Genomic DNA, 22,903 nt, shown 5'->3' with positions numbered 1-22,903 from the left:
ACCACGTTCTTATTCACTAAGTCTTGATTTCTTGAGTGAGTAAATGAATGATCTCTAGTTACATACAACTTATCCTGAAAAGGACTTCTGGCTGCACAGATGCTACACCGGCCCTCTGTTATACCTGTCTCAGCAGTTGCCTGTCTCCTGATGGCATCTGATGTATCTGCACGGCCTTCAGAGACCACTGTTACTGTCACACCACCCCCAACTGATAAAACAGTAAGACTCCAACCTGGACTTCCAGCCTCTGGTCTGGCTCCTCCAGGTTTGGGCAGAAGTCTGCACCCAGCACTCTGCCAGCACATGCCACTGGAACCTGGGGGAATACGGCCAAGTTAGATGCTGGCTGTGGAGGCTGCTGCAAACTGCACACAAACACACTTGACCCAGGCAGAAGCAGGGACATCCCAACTGCAGTTCTGAAACAGAACGGCTTCCATCACAGCTTCACAGGTTTTTGACACTCAGTAGGTCAAATATGTTGTAAATATCACACACCCACGTTTATTAACTACCAAAAGGTAAATTCTAAAAAGAAAAAATCCACATAAATTTTATTGCCCCTTGTATCCACAGCCAAAGCAGGCACTTAATATCTGTGGACTGTAGAAGGAGGAGGAGAGAAGGAGGAAAGTCAAAAGGAAGGAAGGGAGGAAATGAGGGAAGGGAAAAAGAAACAGAATCTCTGCTTGAAATTGGTGACTTTTTTTTCTCTTTTCATTTTCTTAAGTGGGAGTTAAGAAAACTGCATTCTGTAATGTCTAAAGTTCCTTTGCACACTTAAAATACCAGTTCACATTTTTTTTTCTATTCCTGGCATGGGCTAGTATTTATCAACATGTATTATTTACTTACTGTATTTGAGCTACATTTAAGAGGTTCATTTTACATCTGCTCTAACACTAAAAATAACAAGAAAGCTATGACTTAGTAAATGTTTCTCTGTATCTAGAATCCTACAACGAAAGCTGCTAAGATTCCCTTTCAAAACTAAGCTACCTATTACAATTAGTTGCTCTCATCCTGAAATATTACCTACTTATTAGTCACATGCGTACTTCATTTAAAAATTTTTAAGATAAAGAGAATTTAGATTCCATTGAAACCTGTTTTCTGCTTTTTAAATTCTTCTCTAAATCTCTACTCAGTATTTCCAAACACATACTACCTTCATTAATCATACAACTATCTATGTGTATCAGAATCTCAATCCATCAATCAGCTTCATCTCACCTGTATCTTCTTTCCCTCTCAAAGCCCTCCTTTGGTATTTTGTTTTATTTATTTTTTTAACTCCAACTGGGATCATCTGTGCCAATCAATTTCCTTTGTTCAGAGATCAGTTTTCAGCCAAGCATGCTGTCTTAGAAGGTATTTCCTTCTTTCTTTTGACCCACAAATCTGTTCACTTCTCCAGATTTAAACAATTTTCAATAAACTCCACTTTGCAAGTTTACTAGTGAATATAACATATATATTTTTAAAAAGTCAACTCTTCAAACATTTTTAGGTCCAACTTTCCTATTCTTTTCAAGTGTCTTATTCTTTCTTCCTGCCTATTTCCATAAAGTGACATCAACAGAATATCAGCTGTCTTTGAAATTAACCATTCTTTACCCACAAATTTCTTCACCTGGAGCCCCAGAAGGAAAGGAAAAGGAGGTTGCATTTACTGAGCACTTGCTTTGTTCCAGTCACCATGTGGGTAACTTACATCGAGATTAACCCTTTTTTTCCTTTCAACCATCTTACGGGATCCGAGCATCTCCATTTCACAAGAAAGGGGGAGCTTTAGAGTAGGTAAATAACTAGCTCAGGGGCACATGCTAGAAAATTACAAAGCCCAAACTTAAGAAATGAGAAAGAGCGAGAACATATTTCAAAGAAGTTAATGAAAAACATGGAATAGTTGCTTTTAGTAGCACCCATTCTAGAGGCATTTGTTGATGTTTCATATGAAAGAAATTACGAAGAAGACAAGGAAATGAAGAAAGTGTCACAAGAAATCAAGACCTACTACTCGCTCTTTGGTCTGGGACAACATCAGCAAGGTTAAAGGGGATTTCTCCTCTAACTTGAGAAATGAGAAAGAAACGGGTCATGGAGAGGAATAGAGACACTGCATCTGTGTTGTGTCACCCACAGAACAATGCTGATCCCACCCCACACTGACACATGGTGAGGGCACCAATGAGTTGGGCAACAGTAATTCTCCCTAGGGTGGAAGAGAAGAATTGGGGGAAAATTACTTAGAATATTCCATATCAAAACAACCCCCCCCCAAAGTTTCCTATAAAACCTTAATAAACGTGACTACTTAACTGATTACAGCAGATAAGCCAGAATGCATATGTTGCAAATTAAGTGTAAATAATACTTTATTTCATGTACACAAAACAATTACCAGTTACCTTAATATTAGTTGACCATGTCACAAAGACAAAGTTTCTAGTTCCTTTTTACCCTCACAGAAGGCATTTCATAAACACTCTCAAGAGGAATGGAGAAAGTTAAACAACTACAATTACACTCAATTACAACCTCAAACACTTAGAAATACACAGTTGCTGAGAGAAAACAAAAAGGTCTGTGAGTAAGTTGGAAGGAAACTGTGCCAGGCTACTGGAATGTTTCAGCTATCCAAATCACAAAAAGGAACTAGGAGGAAAGCGAAGAGTGCTCTCCATCTTAGAATCCCAGGATTTCTGAGCAGAAAAGAAAATCCTTCTGATCTGTGAAAACGGACTACCTTAAAGACGAGAAAATTGAGATTTGAACCAAAATCCACATGGTTTCACTCATGAGTTCACCATCTAACAATACTCCCCCTATGTCACCCACCACAATTAGAGTCATCAATTATCAGACAGAGAAAAAGTATAAGGGAAAGGCAAACTATATCTGTTTCCAGTTCATCAAAATGTCCCAAGGAAAATACACAGGATGTAAAAGCTTGATAACCTAATTAGGTATAATTCAGCACACCTAGACAATTAGGCCTTTTGATTCAAAAGCCTTAGCAGTCAGCCAACTATCTATAAGCAATCAAAAAATGCCTGACAGAAACAGCAGACCTAAAAATTTTGTTTGGCCATGCCCCACGGCATGCGGGATCTTAGTTCCCCAACCAGGGATCGAACCCGCGCCCCCTGAAGTGGAAGTGCAGAGTCCTGAACACTGGACAGCCAGGGAATTCCCTTTAACTCATTATTACTCCATTCTAAATTAAGATACTAAAATAGGATGTGTACCTTCTGTTTTCAATGGAATTGAAAATTCAAATTGATTTGGAGAATTCCAATTTTATCCTCTTGTCTTCATGCTAGTGTTTAGTGTGCATTTCAACATCATACTTTAAAACAAAGTTCTACCGTGATTTTCATAAAATGTTCACTGTGATTTTGATCTCTGAAACGTAGTAGGACTAAGGGGACATTTTATTTTTTTATTCTTTGTTGCATCTTTGTATACTTTACTCTTAAAGTAATAAAAACATTTAATTTAAAAACAGAGAAAAAAACTAAACTGATCAGCTAGTATTTCTAAACAGTAGGCTGCAGGTTTCATTATGGGATGGTAATTGTCTAGAACTCATCTAAATTTCATTCGGCTGGTGCTATAACAGGAAGTAAGAGGCCTTGAAAGGGACCCTCGAGAATCCCCAGGGAAGCTGGAGCTGAGTGCATATCTACTCTCCTGTAGAGACCTCAAAGGAATCACGGTGTGTGAGAGAGCTATTTACAACTTACTTTGTGTATAATCAGCAGAAACAAAAGATATGACAACAAGCATAAAGGCCTCTCTCTCTCTCTCCCCTCTCAGGAGAATTCAACAAGGGAGGGCCAGTGGGCATTCACTTCAGTGTCAAAAGGGCTTCCAGAAAACATATTTTCCGTGGGGCAGGGAGGAAATATGGCAGGCTTCCTACACACACACACACACACACGCGCGCGCGCGCGCACACACACACGTTCTTTGTTTACTGAGATCATACATAAAGACTGTTAGGGACCAGATTTCTGAAAAGAAGACATAAAAATCTCCACATTGTAAACGGAAGCTACCGTTCAAAATACTTGAATAAGGTGGGTAAGCAACAAATGAAGAAAGAAAGAGAGGCAGAAGTGATAACTTGGGAGGAGAAACGTGTTACCAAGAAAAGGTCTTATAGAATCTGGGGTGCTTCTTGCAAAGCCAGGGCCCATTTGAACTTTCATTTTATTTTTAAACAGTAAACATTCAGGCAGGCATTTGCCTGATAAGCACTATAAAAAGTCAGGGCCTAAATAAATTAACTAACTTCCATGCCATCTCAACTCTTTGGTGAAGGTGGCCGTAAGCCCAGAGCAGTTCTGAAGTGTATGTGTTTTGGTAGCTTCCGTCTAGCAGTGAAGGTATGAGGGAAAGGATCTGAACCCAAGGAGAACTTAGAAAAGAATGGAGACAGAGAATTGGCTTTAAAAAACAGAGAGAGGGAGAGAGATAACCCCAAAAGAGTCCCCTGAGAGGACTCAGGGACATGGCTGGGTACAAGCTCTGTTACATTCTAAGCCAGAGAAAAGCAATAACAGCCTCATGTCAGTGGTTAGATGATACCAAGCAACAAGAGGAAATACTCAGATAATGCAAAGAATTCAGGAAGACCATTCAGTGAAATGGATTTGAAAATAAGCTAGCCAGGAGCACTTGTGACAAAGAGCAGATAAAGAAAGAAATTAATTACCCAACACTGTAAAGACAGGGATGTATGTTAAATGCAGTGCGGCAAATAAGTGAGAGGAATAAATAGAAAAAGAAGGTGAGCTAAAGTTGCTGGATGTGCAGATAACTTCTATCTTCATTTTTCAGGTGACGATTTAACTAAAGACAACATTCCAGGCCTAAGCCTTCCCAACCATGGAGCCCCAGGCCTTAGCCGCAGAAGGGCCACATATACAGAACCTAAAGCTTAAGAATGAAAAACACCACTTCATGATCAGAAAGGAACGGCTGAGTCAAAACAGTATTTATGCAGCTGCCAATACAGAATGGCCAGAAATATGCTGGTTCTTAGAGAGGCCTTAGATGAGGCAGGGTGTTGGAAGGTGAGAGGATGAGCAAGATGTTGCAGAAGAACTGAACAGCACGGTGGACAGTCCCCTCTGAGCCATCCCAGAACAATGAACTACAGGATCAGGGTGGGAGAAGAGAGAACAGAACAGGGTTAAGGATGGGATTCTGCCACTCAACAGGCTGACAGACACGGAAGACTACTGGTTGGGGGTGGGTTGCAAAGCATCCTCACAGGAGCCAGGAACTAAGTGAGGTTCGGTCTCTTTCTGCCTCGAGGGCTGGTCCTCTTGGGGGAGCTAGGGCCCTGGCCCTGTGATGGGAGCAACCACTGCAGGTACAATTACAGGAGATTTTCAAAGCCACAAACAACAACAAAAATACCTTGTTTTTATACTGTGAAAGGCAGGATAAAAGATAAAAATCTCTCTTCCCTGGTGACACCCTGAGGAGCCTGATGGACCATGAATAATGCTAAAATTACACAGAATCTTTCTTACAGAGCCTCAAAGGGCTTTACACAAAATATTTATTAATTCCCCTATCAGACAAGTAAGGGGTGGGGAGGAAATTTCCACCGCACTCTTTTTATTTTTAAATAAGAAAACTGAGGCCTATCACTATGGTCTCCCCTCCACATTTGATAAGTTGGACAGAACTGAAATGAAGACGTAGTCCTCTGAACTACCATGCTAGTGCTTTAATAGAAAAGTCTCCTACCATTTGATAGAGTTCACCTATTTCTCCACTTCTTGTTTTATGTGGGTTTTAGCACTGAAGAAAATGAGGATGAAGTTATTTGCACCTATGCCATGGATGGACTTTATACTCAAGAAAGAAAAGTACAAAGTGAGATTATTTTCAACTGGTTTACAATCGTTCTTGTCATTCAGCACGTTGGAAATTGAACACCCCAGGTTGTTGCTCATGGGCATAAACATCGCCAAGTCTGATAACTGACATTAAGTGAAATTTCAAATATATGTATGTATATATATGCCCAGATAAACTTTCTTTCTGCCCTCAAGTCTCACCTCTAACTATCCTAAAGGCAGGTAATATGCAACGAGCACTGGCTTTGGAGGGAAACCTCTGTTTTTAACCCCAGCTACAGTACCTTGTGAAGTTGGTCAGTTGATTACCAATTCAGAGCTTTATTTGCTGTATCTGTAAAATGGGAGTAATTATATTTACTGTGTAAGGTTGGCAAGGTTGAAGGACATGACACAGGTAAAACACCTAACTAAGCAGGCTGTAGGTACACAGCATAGGTAATGATACTTCCCCAGATATCTCCCTCTGCTCCCCAGCACACCATTCCCATCAGGGCTGAGAAGTTTGAGACAGTGAGGGAAGGAATTTGGTGTGTGTGGGGGGGTGGTGGTGGAAGCAAACTCAAGTGTCAAAGGAATAATATAAGCAATTAGGGAAACTGAAAATTATACCTATTCAATTGGTCTCAATTAGGGGCCAGCTCCATCAACTTGTAGACGGCTTCCTAGAACACTGTGTTGACGAAGACTATGAAGATGTGTCTGGGCTCTGAGAGAATGACCACAGAAGTCTTCTCTGGGGGAAGTAGTAAGAAGAGATACATTTCACTCCCTGCCACTCCTGCCCCCACCAAGGCTTTTCCAATGAAAACATAGGCAATTTTCTGAGTTCTCTTTCATGCTAGTGGCTTGACCTATGAATTAAAAGTAAGGAATTTCCAACACACACGACTATACATAAAATAGATAAACAACAACAACCCTCTGTATAGCAAATGGAACTATGTTCAGTATCTTGTGATAATCTATAATGGAAAGAATGCGAAAATCAAGGGGTGTGTGTGTGTGTGTGTGTGTGTGTGTGTGTGTAACTGAATCACTCTGCTGTACACCTGAAACACTGTAAATTAACTACAGTCAAAAATAAATAAATATAAGATGAAAAAGTAAGGAGTTTCCAGGGAGCTCGTGAATAAAGTCTGAGGAAGCCCTACCCTTTTGGAAAAAAATAACCCAAAACTAGACAGCAAACTGATAGACAACCAACAGTCTAGGTCAGTGGTTCAAGGTGTATTCTCAGCCCAGGAACATTATTAGCATCACCTGGGAACTCCCTTGAACTGCATCTGCAGCCCCACCTGAGACCTACCTGTGACAGACCCCCTGTGGGGTAGAGCCCAGCCAGGTGGTTTTACAAGCCCTCCAGGTGATGCTGATAAGCATGAAAGTTTGAGAACCACTGGCCTAAACAAACTTGAAAATCAAAAAAGACCTGGCAAGGCAAAAGTTTTCTAGATGATAATTTAGTTTTAGAAGAGATATGTCTGGGGGGTGGGGGAACAAGGGAAGAAGGAAGAACAAAGAAGCAAACATCAGGGCATAAGATCCAGGATCTCCCAGAATCTGACTCTGTGAAGGAGAGTCGGTATGTCAAGAAAAAGCCTAAGTGAGCAAGCCGCATTAGGAGCAGTGGTATGGGCAACTCCACAGATGCTGCAAAAATGAGAAGGAAATAATTTGGGGACAGACAATAGCTTTAGCATTCAAACTAAAAAGCACTTTAAAAGGACCCATGTCACCTTGAACTCAGCCACTGGGTTTGCTCCACTCAGCTTGTCTCCCTGATTCTTCACAGAGATCAAGAATGAGGATGAGGGCTTCCCTGGTGGCGCAGTGGTTGAGAGTCCGCCTGCCGATGCCGGGGACACGGGTTCGTGCCCCGGTCCAGGAAGATCCCACATGCCGCGGAGCGGCTGGGCCCATGAGCCATGGCCGCTGAGCCTGCGTGTCCGGAGCCTGTGCTCCGCAACGGGAGGGGCCACAGCAGTGAGAGGCCCGCGTACCGCCAAAAAATAAATAAATAAATAAAGAATGAGGATGGGGACTTCCCTGGTGGCGCAGTGGTTGAGAATCTGCCTGCTAATGCAGGGGACACAGGTACGAGCCCTGGTCTGAGAGTATCTCACGTGCCGCGGGGCAACTACTGAGCCTGCGCATCTGGAGGCTGTGCTCCTCAACAAGAGAGGCCGCGATAGTGAGAGCCCGGCGCACCGCGATGAAGAGTGGCCCCCGCTTGCCGCAACTAGAGAAAGCCCTCGCACAGAAACGAAGACCCAACACAGCAAAAATAAATTAATTAATTAATAAACTCCTACCTCCAACATAAAAAAACAAAACAAAACAAAAAAAACAACGGAATAAGGATGAATTTGGGACTTCCCTGGTGGTCCAGCAGTTAAGACTCCATGCTCCCAATAAAGGGGGCCTGGGTTCGATCCCTGATCAGGGAAGTAGATCCCACATGCCGCAACTTAAAAAAAAAAAAAAAAGGTCCCGAGTGCTGCAACTAAAAAGACCTGTGCAGCCAAATTAATTAATTAATTTTAAAAAAAAAGAATGAGGATGAATTTATCTCTAATGAGGGGAAAGAGACAAATTTCAAGCCATGATCACCAAGAATTTTTTTTTGAGGGGGTGGCATTTTTTAGAAAGGAGTTCACTTTGGAAGAAAACAAGTGCATTTCACTTGATCTTACTTCATCAAAGGCACAAAATGGGGGCTTCCCTGGTGGCGCAGTGGTTGAGAGTCCGCCTGCCGATACAGGGGACACGGGTTTGTGCCCCCGTCCGGGAAGATCCCACATGCCGTGGAGCGGCTGGGCCCGTGAGCCATGGCCGCTGAGCCTGTGCATCCAGAGCCTGTGCTCCGCAACGGGAGAGGCCACAAAAAAAGGCACAAAACGGGACAAATCAATGGGGTTGTTTTTCCCACCCTAAATTTCACAACACTGAAAAGGAATGAAAAAGGTATATGTGAGAAAGCAGAAAAGGGAGTTTGAGGAAAGAAACATGGTAGAAGAATGTGTCACACTCCAGACAGTGAGAGAACAAATATTACCCTCCCAAAATTCAACATCCCGTGTTACCTCTTGAACCACCTACATTAAACCTATTATGGAAAAAGAAAAAGTTTAAGTTGCCATACAAGGAGCAGTTAAACTAGATTTAACGCACAGCGGTTGTCTAGAGAAGCAGATTCCTCTGGACTAGCCTCTTGCCCCATTTGACGTGGGTTAGACTTATTATGAAGAGCGAGACTGAAGGCAGGCCACAAATGGTACCAACAGACCAGTGGAGTTCCGGGGTGCCGTAACCAGGAGAGCTGGCAGGGAGCCATCACCACACTGCCAAAGCGCACAGTGCAGTATGCCCAAGACCAGTGAAGCAACATGCTTCTCTCTGCGTGCAAAGCTTGAACATAGGTAATGATAAGAAAGGAAATGAGAAGGCAGATTCATCCCTTCTGTTCCCTACAATAAAAACTCTCCCAACTCAAACATAAGTCATACTGTGCATTGCACAATCGCCCCTCCAAACTTGCTGAGGACCCCAGACTAAAAAGAGAAAATGCACAAAAGCACACGAGTTTGATTTCTTTGGGAGACCCACCCTCCCCGCTTCCCAATCCTAGATCAACTGGGGTGAGATCTAAGGAAGGTGAAAAGCTGTACCAGTATTCTGTACCAGACAGGTATCAAGGGAACCTAAACCTCTCCCGCCAATGGCATCTCTCTGTTACTGAGGGTCTCAGGAAGTAGTGAGAAGATTAAGTAAAAGGGACTTCCTTACACTGTCCTTGGGGATCTTACAAGGTATTTCTTCAAACTGAACATACTTTACTCCTGAAATCTAGTGGCTTTAGAATCTAAAAGAGGCTTAGTAGACAATAGGACACTTTATACATGATAAAACACATGGTTTTTCATTTTGTGTGTTTTTGATATTAGTAGTCTCAAATAAAGATAGAGCTGTTTATGTCAATGACTTATCATGATAAGAAATGCTATAAAATATCATTTTCTCTCTACATGCCCTCCTTTTAGATGTGATGCTCTCCCCTGGTTTCATCTGCCACCTGTATGGGAACAATGCTCCCCAATCCCTATTCCTTACCTCTCATGTGAGCTCTAGTCCTGCACTTTCAAGCTCCCACTAGAAATTTCCAAGTATCCAGTTAACACCTTGAGCTAAACAAGCAAAGCATATGGGTTCACTGCTACCCTTTCTTTACCACAGCTCTACCCTGACTTGGGTTTTTTGTTTGTTTGATTTTTTTTTTTTTTGCATTATTATCACCAGAATCCCATTAACAAAGACTCAGAACCATAGATCATGATTAAAAGCCTTCTGCTTATTTCCCAAACCCAATAAACTCTGAAAGCCTGTCTATTTTTCCCTTCCCATCCCCTCAGCTGTCCTCCCACACACCTTCCAGATCATTTCTCTCCTAGATCATTTCTAACAAGAGCATGCTCAGACCTTTGCCATAACCCTTACGTGATTGATAATCCCAACTTTATCGCTCCACACTCGTCAACCAGGGCCACATACCACCCCTTCAACTGTCAAACATATTCTCCTAGACGATGTTTAGAGTTCCCCACAAATTACCAATTAACGAAGTTCCATCCAGGCCCTCTACAACCTAGCTCTGCCCTGCCCGTTCCAGCTTCATCTCTCCTCCTCCTTCACTGACAAATACGGAACAGAGTCTAATTAGACTTCTTAATGTCTCTTGCTTACTGCTTTGGGCTTTCCCAATTTGACACAGTTCTCACACTGCTCTTTTTTTGGAATACCCTCTCCTGCACTAAACTTTTGAACACCTCTGTATTTCTAGATGCCACTCCTTCCACAAAGTTTCCTGATACCCCCAGGCAGAAGAGATCTCCTTCCCAGCATTCTACCACTGTTAGGCCCGTCAGCACAACGGTAGACTTTAAGTACACTACATGTTTTCCTCTTTAAGGGCAAGAACTAACGTGCTTCTCCGTTTGTTTTTCCCCACAGCACCTACCAAACAGCTTTACATACAGCAGATACTCAACAAATGCGTGCAAAATAATAAATAAATCTCTTAAAAGTCACAGTGGCACCAGTGACCCAATGTTACAAATAGAGTGATTTTTAACTATATCATTCTGCCACCTGATCCTCAAGAAATACCCTTAGGGCAGTTAGGGGCCAATAATTCCTATTTTATAAAAATTCAAGATGCAAGGAGGTTGCTATTTATGCACAGAGCAGTCTTCTGAGTGTAATTTAGCCTGTAAAGGTCCAGTAACTAATTCAATGTCACCCTGTTGATTTGTGGCACATTTCTGCTGAAATACTTCTGTTGCTAACTTTCCTTCTGGCTTACTTCAGGATACCTCGAGAACCTTACCCCATCAAAGCAATCTTCTACAGGTAAGAAAACGCACAACATCTCCTCTAAAATCTAAGTTTTAGGGGTATTTCTCTGCCCCACAAGTTGTCAAAAAATATACACTGGCATATATAGCCTCTTAGTTTAAAATTTACTAGGCTTCAGAGTAGGGGAAGGTGTGAAAACCTCCAGGTATCAAGGGGCTTCCCTGGTGGCGCAGTGGTTGAGAGTCCACCTGCCGATGCAGGGGACACGGGTTCGTGCCCCGGTCCGGGAGGATCCCACATGCCGCGGAGCGGCTGGGCCCGTGAGCCATGGCCGCTGAGCCTGCGCATCTGAAGCCTGTGCTCCGCAACGGGAGAGGCCACAACACTGAGAGGCCCGTGTACCGCAAAAAAAATAAATAAATAAAAAAATAAAAGGTATCGATTGCCATATACTTGGAAAGAAGGTAATCAACCCATTATACTTCCCTGAGATAAGAAGACATTTCTAAGATACTATGAGAGCAGCTTACAGACAACTGGGGGTAGATTTCCAGCCCTCATCAGTTTCTGCTTTGTTTCAAGCCAGGAGTAAGCAACTACACCCTCTGAGCCAAATGCGAGCCTGCTGCCTACTTTTGTAGATAAAGTTTTATTGAAATACAGCTGTGCCTATTCCTTTATGTATATAGTCTACTGCTGCTTGCGGCTACAAGGACTGAATTGAATAGTTGTTACAGAAACCACACAGCTGCCTAAACTATTTACTATCTGGCCATTAATAGAAAAGGTTTGCCAACCACTGTTTTAAGCTATACAAAATTATACTTCTTTCCCCATGAACATCACTTTCAAGAATTCACCTTTAGTAAATAAGAACACAAGTGCAAACAAGAATGTTCATATGGAAGCACTACTCTCTGTAAAAGAAAAGAACTGGCAGCAACCTCAACGTCCACAAACCAAGAACCTGTTAAGTAAATTATGGTACAACGATATACTGAGAATCCATTAAAAATTATGATGGCTATCTTTACTTACAGACATGGAAAGATATCTATGACATGGTTGAGTTAAAAAAAAAAAAGAACTCACATATCCATAATCCTTTTATATAACTAGCATCTATCCATATATCCGTATATATCTGTAAATGAAAAAAAGATGACTAAAAAGATGTTAATTAAATGGTTCCTTAGTGGCATCCTTTCAGATAGTGTTTACTCTTTGTAATTTTCTTAATGAGATCTTCACCGTAAAGATGTACTCTTTATAAGAGCTGTAAAAAAAATCAGTTTACAACTTTTAAAAGTTAAAGTCAGCATGTTAAGTTTCGGATTTACGTTTTATAAAAAGAACAGGGTTTTTGGTTTGCTTGTTACCATTTCTAATTTACCTTTTTCTTTGTTTTAAACACAGAAAGGCTCTTAGATTCACCAACAGCCTGCACATCTACAAAGCAGCATCCCCACAGAATGTGGCATCCTCCTGACCAGACTGTAAAAGTCCCCTTACGAAAGCATGCATGGGTTAGGAGGAATAGGTTAACAGACCAGTCCCTCGATGGAAATGTATTAATTCAATCAGTGTCTTGCTTCTGGATTACCATAAAAAGGTTCATAAAGTACCCAAAAGCCACATAAGATTTTAGAATTATGCCACTCAATGACTGATGCTCAGTGAAGAGTAAGAAAAGGGAGATTTTTCTCCGCTCTCATTTTCTTCAACAAAAGTAAGCTTCTGCAAGATCGGCACGAGTATTTTTTAAACTGGTAACTGAAAAGGCTAAGTGTGCACATGATACAATTATTAAGAACCCAGTACCACCACTAATAAAGAGATGCTAACTGAACACTGCATAAAGCTTGCAAATTAATGACAACAGGAACAACAGAGGAAGAAATTGCTAACAGCAGCCAACACAGCTCACCCTCTCTGTGCAGGACTTCACAGCTACCATTTCTAACCCTCATTTTATAAATGAAATAAGTGAGTTTCCAAAGTCACATAAAGAAGGGGTAAATTCAAGTGCAAATACATCTGGCTTGAAAGCCTATACTCTTCCACCCATGCTGATAAACAGAAATTGTATTTCTAGTGAAGTACTATACAAAATCCCAAAATAAATGTAGCAGATGAATAAACTTGAAATTCCTGGTTTATAAAAATATTACAAAATTACCTTGTCAATTAATTTGTTTTATACGCAATTTATTTAAAACCAGTATGTGTTTTTTTAAACAGTATGTTTTTTAAACATTTTCTCAGAGTTAAATCTACCCATATTCTCCATCCTTACCTTTATTCATGTATGCATATATGTGTACATCTTTTACAGATATACTATAGCATTATATAGAGCACAACTTTTTAATATCGTCAAACTGAAGGAGAGTCTGTATATATTTGTGGACACAGACTTCTGTTAAACATAAAGCTGTGCCTTGGTTTTTTATGACTCTTCCCACAGTAAAATTACTTCACTGCTCTGGATTAAACAAAATCTGTGCCCTGAAAATTAACATGTGCTGTACAGTGATATAATTAAAAATTGTTTTTACATTGGTATTTACCCCCACTATTTTTCTCTTAGGTACAGCCTCTTCTCAAATTAGGTAGAGATTAGGCTTTTCTGTGAATTCCCATAATTACACCTCCAAGTTCAAGATGATGAACAAACCCTTTAACTCCCAGACTAAGGAGTTATGCTATGCCTCCTTCTTGGGGGTGTAGAGGCATTAGACTATGGTTTTCTAAGCAGTTATTCCACGGATCCCTAGTAGAAGCCTAAAAGATAGGACTCTGCAGCTAGACCCTTTTCATCTAGAGCAGCTCTAATTTTTATCCGTTCTGCATGTTGGCTTCCTGTAAAATTTAATCTGAAAGGAAAAACAAAAAACGGCAGGTTCAACAACTTTTATTCTTTTTTTTTTTTTTAATAGCCGGCTTAAGTTATAGACAGATGAAGAATGTGGGAGAGGAAAAAGCAAAGACTTTGGGGGTCAAACTTGCTGGATACAGGTTTGAGACCTTTATTTCCTCATCTGTAAAATGGAAATAATTGTACCTGCCCTGAATGCTTTTGCAAGAGCTGAGAAAGACAAAGTGGGCACCACCCCTAGCACACTGTGTGAGCTAAGAGGTAGCTATGAAATGATTCGTTTCTAATCCTCATTCTTTTACTCTTAGCAACAGGTGGAAAGTAAACGCTAAGCCAAATATTTATTTTAGATCTAAGATGGAGTATGTTCAAACTATTGTTGGCTAAGAGAAATGAGATGTTAGGCAAAATAACAATGCTAATCAAAGACCATCTATGACAACATTAATGTACTACTCATGAGAACACAGTTACTTTTGATAAAAAACATAATCCAGATTTAAAAACAATAAAAGCAGCATATTTTGCTCCACAAATATTTCCCAAGCCGTTAACTACACTTAAGGCATTGTGCAAGACTGTAAATGAAGATAAAATATTACCCCAATACACATGTAGGTTGCTTGCTATTATTTTCATTCTACTAAAAGGTGTAAACACTATTCGCTTTAGTGTGACCCTGATTCCATGAATACAAAGCCAGGGATAGAGGCCAGGGTGCCTGTATAATGGAACGTCTAGCTCTGTTACCAAGTGCTAATGATAATGAGTATCATAAAGCAGGGAGCTTTGATTCAAGCAAGTGATTAGAACTGATGATACAAAGGTAAACAGAGCTCAAGAGAATTTGCCAACTTGGCTTCTAGTCTATCGTTAGCCATAACTGATATCTCAGAAATAATAGCGTTGCTCTGACATCCAGGAAGGCCATCCCAGTGAGAATTTTGCAGAGTGGCAAAAATACACGACTAATGGATGATACAAGTGATTCTCAAAAAAAAAAAAAAAAGAAAGAAAGAAAGTTGCCTGCCAATGCCTAATACTCCTTTCCTACAGATAACTGAAGAAATTAAAACTTTTTAAATTTACCCCCTTTTTTACAAAAATTGAAGCTTTCCAAGGGACGCTTGCCACAGGGCAAGCTCAAAGAATAGGATCTACAGTTTACTGAACACCTACTAGGTACCTGAGCTTCACAGGTGTTTTCTCATTTCATCTTCCTGACAATTTCTCAAGTGTTCTTTTCCCCATTTTAACACTGAAGAAAGTAAAGGTTAGGGATAAAGTAACTCACCCAAGGTCACAAGACTAATAAGTGACAACAACAGAATCTCAACTCGGGACCAATCTTTTAACTCCCCCAAAGCCCTCAACTCGCACCAGAGTTCTGCAATGCCAAACAATACTGGCTGGTACAATGGGAAGAGAAAAATGCTGAAAGAACAATTATTAATATTTTAAAGAAAGCTTGATTTTTTTAGGGAAAAGAATCCTAAGTCAACTTTAATTTTCCTATTAAGGAGACATGATACTGGAGTATTTCCACTCTTTCCCTCTTGGATTATAAAGGGAAAATTTTAATAAATTGGAAAGGTTTTGAATACAACCACAACATCCTTTTTATAATCAAAAACTGCTTCCATAATCAGGATAACAATTTTTTTTTAGATAATCTAAGCATACGTGATAGACTTTTTTCTCAATTTGGCACTGCTGACGAGTTTTTCTATTTAGGAAAAAGAATTAACTTTGAAATTGGCTGTAAGGGAAAAAAAAATCCAGCGCAAAGTAAGTTTAATATTCCTCTGAAGAGTGCACTTTAAAATTTGGAACTAAAAACAAGAATCATCAAAAGAAAACTTCCATCACCACTTTATTACATTCAACAGAGTAAAAAGAATTCTTAAAGTGAGTATTCTCTAGAATGTAACGGAAATTCTAATGAATTCATCAAAAATTTGAAGTGCCAAGTCCACACATAAATCTTGATTTTGCTATAGAGTTGACTGCTTGTTGGTTTAAGACCTCCCATAAACTATGTGGATCTATCTGTTTATAGATAATAAACCATCTATGGACAGCACTAATCAGATTAAACTCGAGGTCTATCTTGACAAACCATCGTTTTACAGAAATACATAAATCATGGACCAAAAACTCTATAAACATAGCACATAGCCCCACTTATAGCTTACTTTTTTGTGGTATATTCTTGACTTAAATTTCTGTTACATAACATTTTAAAAAAATTTATCAATGTAAAACTATCCTGGCTTAACAACTCTAAAAAGTTTTTCCTTGTGTTCATTTGGCAGTTATCAGAGTATGCAAGTACACACAGGCACACACACATACACAACTCTGTATATTATATATGCATTATTAAGGAAGAGAAAAATGACTTATCACAAGAGCATGAAATCAAAGAAAGTATTAAGGTTTGAAAGTGAAGAGAAACAGGTAATTCAAAACTAAATTCAAATTATGATGATATGTTTACTTAGGTAAGCCCAAGATAACCCATACATCTCTTATTCACAGGGAAAAAGTCAGACACGTGAATATTCTATAAAGTCCCAATGCAAAATCAGAAGGCCGTCCCATACATCCACATTTTAATCTGTTATAAATTAACTTGAGTCAGATCAAATCATGAAGCCATCCTGATTGCTGCATGTAACATGCACAATTACAACCCAAGTCAAATCGTACACACCCTCAGTAACCATACCTCAAACAAGTGGAACAGTGAAGGAGCAGGCTAGAGTTTCCCCTGGAGAGGGACAGGGGTCAGGGCAATCTGCGAAATGGCTATATCTGAGACAACTGCAAAACCTGAGAATGTCCTCAAACCCTAAAGATGCTCACAAGGCTTCACAACAAAGTCTCTTTTACAAGATCCACAGCCCAGATGACCTGCATCTTTCAAACTGTCCTATTTCCAGAATTCCTGATTTTAAATCACACTGGAAACCTTTGGCTGAAACTGAACTAGAATGGTTCTGCTTCGCCCTTCTAAACACCAAGGAGGGGGGAAGAACAGTGCCATACTTAATCCTGTTTTGTTTCAAACTCTCGGACCTTCTGCATTCCAAAATTGTATCCCTCTGACTAATATAAACCGTTATGAGAGAAAAGGTTTAAAAAAAAAAAAAAAACCCACACACCCCAAAGCAGCCAGTGAGAAGGAATGAGGGAGTAGTACTGGTAACATACGGTACCATGAGCTGCAGTGGCCTCCCCGTCAGTGGTGCAAGGGTCACAGATCACTCCTGGCCTTCGGGCCGACAGCAAAGCACAGCCCAGGGAGGGGGGGACAGGGACCGGGCGGGGAGGGGCCCCTCACTGCTCTCGGGCAGTTTACACAAGAAGGCAGCTCAGCTCCTTTCTGGCGCATTCCTCCTCTCTATCTCCCAACCTCTCTGCATGTGTCCTGCCGTATTTTCTTCAGCTGGTAATTGTCCGGATGGCCAGACTTTAAACAGCCACAGTTTAGGAAAAAGCGAAACCCTTCTAAGTGACCATCACAGCAAATCAGCTTCACGCTGGTGGGTAAAATTTTCCAAGGGAAGTGTTCTTCTGATAGTTCCTGAGTCTCTAAGTGCCCCCCCGCCCCCGCCCTCGCGGGCCGCCACACACACTCCCCTAGAGGGCGAAATGCACTGTGGCAATAAAACATTCATGCGACTTGGAATTTTAACACAATGCCATTTCCCTAGTTTAACCTGAAAGGAATGCACTAGTCACAACAGACTACATCATCCTGCCATTAAACCCTGCCAAGGAACCGCTTTTTTGGCCCTCCCGGGCCAGCTTTGACGGGAAAGGAGCACACAGACCCACACACTGAGCACAGAGGGGCCACCTCTGCTTCCTTGGCAGGGCCCAGCAACACCCTACTCTTGAACGTGACCCCTGACCCCTTGCATTGTGACCGGCTTGTGATGCGTGTGTCACTCTGGCACTTCTGCAGAGCCACACACTGCGCTGGCCATTGGCGGCTCCCTCTCGACAGGACTTGGGCCGACGCCAGAGGTTCTCTCTTATTATTAGTGCTACTATTGAAAGGCTCGTGTTGAAGGTGGGGAGGCTTTTGCCTTGTGCTGGAGAGGGGTCTGTTTCTCTTTTTCCTTTGTTTGTCTTAGACTTTTTAAAAAACAAACTCTGCATTTGCATTCATAATTAGGTTATGATTACTGACAAACTGGTTTGCTTTGGGGACTACTTATCAAAGCTGCCAGTTCTTCCGCATTTAAGTGACATTTAATTTAGACTTACAAAATACAAAAACAGAAATTATTCTGACTTCTCTGGAGAATTTTAGAGGAAAACTCAAAGGTGTTGAACTCTAAAACATCCACACTTAACCATTTCATGTTAAAGTACTATCACACAACAATCAAGGAATAAATTAGGTTTTTGTTGTTTTTTTTTTAAAAACCCTAGATGTATTGATGTATTACTTGTGCAGAGATGTCTGCCTTCCAAGGAACAGAAGCAACAAACTAAGGGACAAGGAAAAACATGTGTACAACAAATGAAAAATTGAAAATCACATTAAAGGTTTTTAACTGTTTAAAGTAATTTTCAACTCTGCTGTGATGCCAATTTGGCCCTTAATAGCCGATCACAAAAGTATTGATTTTTATTAATTTTGGAAGTTACAAGATACCATAATTTTGCCCCTCCAACATCCTTCTCCCTTTATCCTCAACTTCTCTCTCACTACTAACGTATGCCTTCCAGATTTTTCTACTTTTCTGATTTTTTTTTTCCTTTTCTCATCATTAACTATTTTCATATGGGGCACTTTCACTTTCAACTTTGCCCTACTATTTTGTCTTCTAATTCATCCTCTCTACTCTAGTCACAGGCCATTCTAAGAAGTGGCAAGTCCCTCCTTCTGGCCCTGACCCTGAACTACAGCCAGGTGAGCTGATTATCCCTGCAAAATGCAGATGTTCCAGCTTTAATCTCCTAGAATGAGGCCACATCCCCTTCCTGCAACAATTGAAGAACACCTTACTTCATCTAAGAGAACACCCAAAATGATGATCGCTATCAGGTTAACATGCACATAGAAAATAAAGCCAAATTGTCTCCTTTAGCATAAATTTTGTCTCCTTAGTAGCTGGAATTAGTCTTAAGCCCCAGTTAAAAGACTTCTTTTTCCTTTCCTTTAAACAGAAATTATCATGCCTTGAAGAGTCATTCTAATCCCAAACCATGTTAATTCTAGCTAGGAGGACAGCAATTAATTTAAAAAAAAAAAAAAAGGAATTATACCTGACTTAGGGAACTGGGGGTGGGAAATCAAGCCAACAGTGAAGCAAAGATTATCAAATCCTATGTGAAATATTTCCATTTCAAAATGTAAATGCTGAAATCAAACTGCCATTTTAATCTATATGAAACAACAGTAGAGACGTTTGATTTTTTCAAGTAATCTAACTTATTACCAATGTATATTCAAATTCCAATTTTTATGTTACTAGAGGGAAATGTAGTAAAACTGCAGACAGCACCACTTAAAGCAATGAGATTAAAATTACAGAGGATAATTTCTATTTAAGTTCAGACAGATACACTTCTTTGCTTATATCAAATTAATCAACACAGTGGTCTCAGAGCATCTTGGCCCAATATTCAGAGAAAGAAGAATGAAGGTCTGTGATCGTGCACATGCGGCATGTTAAACCTCTCAACCGTGATGCGGTTCCTCTGAAGACCTCTGGAACTTTGAGACACATTGCTAAAAATAAGCAATAACCCATCCCTTATTTCTAAATAAAAAATTGTCAACCGATTTTATAATCTTAATACTGCTATGGTACAGTGATGCATCATGAGAAAGTCATATTTTTACAGGAAATTGTACCAGTACAAATAAGGAGAATCAGAATCAGCCAAAACCTGCTAGAAAAGAAAGTTCTAGCAATAAGTTCACTGAATTGCATAAAGTTGTACAGATCCAAAAGTTTTGCGGAAATACAAACATTTTAGAGGGTACATGTGTATGATCAAATCTGTGATAACCATGAGTGATTTTCATTTTCCTTTAACCAAAAGAAAACAGTACTGTGTTAAATGGCACTTAGAAATACAAATTTTAAAGTTTTGTAAGTTACCTTTTAGCTTCTAGAAAGCAAAATAGGTGAGATGTTTCTCACCAACTCCTATTAAGATGAGCACAAACAAACACGTGTTAATCTGTTCTTCACAACAAGAGTCTACTTGGAGCTACCCACCCCTAGTTGCCCCGCCACCGACCCGTCCCCACCACACACACACACACACACACACACACACACACACACACACACACACACACGCAGTTAGACTCGAACCCTGAGTGAGGGCAACCCTCAGAGGCAACAAGATGAGACAGGAAAGGAAGTGTGTGGATAGAAGATGGAAGGAAGAAAAAGGAAAGAGAGACAGTAGGATGAAACCAGACTGAAAGAAACACAAGCAACAGGAAAGAAAAGGACGAGAGAGACAGAGAATGAGACGGGGAGGAGCAAAATGGAAAGGGAGAGAGAAGAAAGGGGAAACTGCAGGGAAAAAACGGATGGCTGGGGAGAGAGGAGGTACCAGAGGCCCATGACACAACAGTGGATCAAGCAGCTGGCTGGAGATGCTAATTCAGCGCTTTAACAAATCAATGCCACTTGAAAAGTACAATGCGAGCCCTCACTGGGTAGATGTCAGGGGACCGAGAAAATGCATTCTCAAGTATTTCACATTAAGAGGGAATAATGTGTTAATTTATAACTCTTCACCCTCTACACTTGGATTATCTATCTGTGTCAGCGATTTGACTTCTTAAATTTATCAAAAAGGCACGCAAAGGGAGGCAGCTCTGGCTGCACCACTGGGAAATGAAGTTTCAGAAGAGCCTGTCCTGGGCAGCCCTGCGGTTCTTTTCACTTTCCGATTTGGGCTGAAGTGTCAGTGGGGGTGGCAGGAAGGAGTGAGCATTTGAAGGTGAGATCGAGGGAGGAGGGGATCTCCTGGTCCAGTTACTAACACAACGCAAGGCAAGGCTTGCTTGGCCTGTGGTTGATTGCATTAGGTACCATCCGTCAAAAGTGACACAGAAGAAAAGGAATAACTTGAATCAGCAACCCCGAGCTGCCAACATCAGAATTTACTTTACGGAAACTTACTTAAGTCTCTCGGCACACCCAGCGGAAGAGAAGCTGCTGACAATTGGGCTCTAATTAGACAGTACTCTCGCAATGCCACCGGAGCCCCATAGACAGAGCTTATCAACATAGGAAGGGAAGGGAGGGCTAAGTTTATTTTATTTGGTTAGTTCTGAGAAGGGGAAGGGAGATGTTAAAGAACTGATATATTACATCCCAGCATTCGGGAGCCTAATGTTTCTTTCTTCATAAAAACCTATTTTATTAAACAGCAGATTCTCGTAGTCGTTTCCTAATTGTTCCTTAATGTAACTTTAGCCAACTTTTAATATAATGATAGTACAGCTCCTAACCTGAGGGATAGAAAGACTCTTAGTATTTTTTGCTGCCAAAATTAAAGCGTTATCAGACTCAAGTTTTCAGAGTGCAAGCATTGTCAAGACACAAAGGCAAGTGTGTTAAAACTGTCGAATAAACAGAAGAGAGTTTCAAGAAAGTGTTTTAATTAAGGTGACAGCTTCAAAGATATGAAGGGGGAAAGTGATTATTACATACAAAGAAAACAAAAAAATGACCAGATTTTAACTGCTCTGAGTTTCACTTTAAGATTGTTTAAACTACACACAGCAGTGCTTTAAACTGTGGGGATATTTTTATTTGCTACTCGTACAACTGCAACAGAAACATTCTCTTATTTTCCGGACATTCGTATGTAAATGAATGCTGATGAATGAAAATGAGATGCTATACATGATGGGCAACGTGCAACATTTAGTTTCAAAAACACAAAGTTACCTCACTCACTGAAGCTTGAATCTCTTCCCTTCTACAACTGGGCACTAAAAGAAATGAAAGACAATGACAGACCTACTTGTTTCTATTGGCTAAACACCACCTTCCAGAGAACTCGTGACAGAAAATAAACGTTCTTTCCATCTCACGTTTTGCATCTTTTCTATTACACGGCTACTTTTTAAAATGAATATTTGAAGCTGAAGCTGATTAGAAGCTGAAATTATAAATAACCAGAAATTTTACAGCTGCACTGAGCCAAAGGATTAAAATGTCCAAAATAGCGTGATTACTTACTGAATGTTTTATTTCTTCCAAAGGAGAAAATTAATAAGGAATTTCCTAGGTAAAGACCGTAGAGTACATTACTTTCCCTTTTCATATAATCTTAGGAGACAGACCATATATTCTGAATTCCATGCAATGGCAGAGAATCATATGGTATGCATTTCAAGGGCCTCTATGCCCTGAGAGTAGGATCTGTCCTATCCCCGGTTTTTGCATGAATTACCATTACTGTCTGTCCCACCCATGCCACCCCCATGTAAACTATCTATTCTTATCATTATGGTAACATTAATCCCATTCTCCCCTCCCCCTCCCCCACCACACTCACCTAAGGGGTTAAAAGACTTCAGTACATTTGTGACTTGTCAGTGACATATAATACCCGGGTCCTTCATGCAATCAACTTTTACTTGACATGTATTTGCTCATCACAGGACCCGCATTACTACTGGGAAAATGAAGAAAAACCTAAATTAACACTTGACATTCAATATGGTCAAGTCCTTAATTGGCTGGGCTTCCTGAGAAAGCAATTTTCTATTCCCCAAACTGTTCGC

At 40.5% G+C, this 22,903-nt stretch overlaps 1 protein-coding gene across 21 annotated transcripts in view; it reads right to left on the bottom strand.

The window, feature by feature from the left end:
- Positions 1–22,903, bottom strand: part of BNC2 (basonuclin zinc finger protein 2) — a 428,775-nt gene that overhangs the window by 254,715 nt on the left and 151,157 nt on the right. For 11 of the 21 annotated variants that reach the window (XM_033858075.2, XM_073806104.1, XM_073806105.1 and 8 more), the window contains one exon: positions 236–319. The exons of 6 other annotated variants lie outside the window; for them this stretch is intronic. In XM_033858075.2, coding sequence (XP_033713966.1) covers positions 236–319 — 84 coding nt within the window. Of the gene's footprint in view, positions 1–235; positions 320–16,849; positions 17,085–17,339; positions 17,673–22,903 lie in introns of those variants that run through there. 4 more of the 21 variants (XM_033858072.2, XM_073806102.1, XM_073806099.1 and 1 more) reach the window with 3 other exon arrangements.

This window comes from Tursiops truncatus, chromosome 6, assembly GCF_011762595.2.
Source record: "Tursiops truncatus isolate mTurTru1 chromosome 6, mTurTru1.mat.Y, whole genome shotgun sequence".
Taxonomy (NCBI): Eukaryota; Metazoa; Chordata; class Mammalia; order Artiodactyla; family Delphinidae; genus Tursiops; species Tursiops truncatus.
Note: the sequence above shows the minus strand (reverse complement) of the source record. Positions and strands in the feature narration are given on the sequence as shown.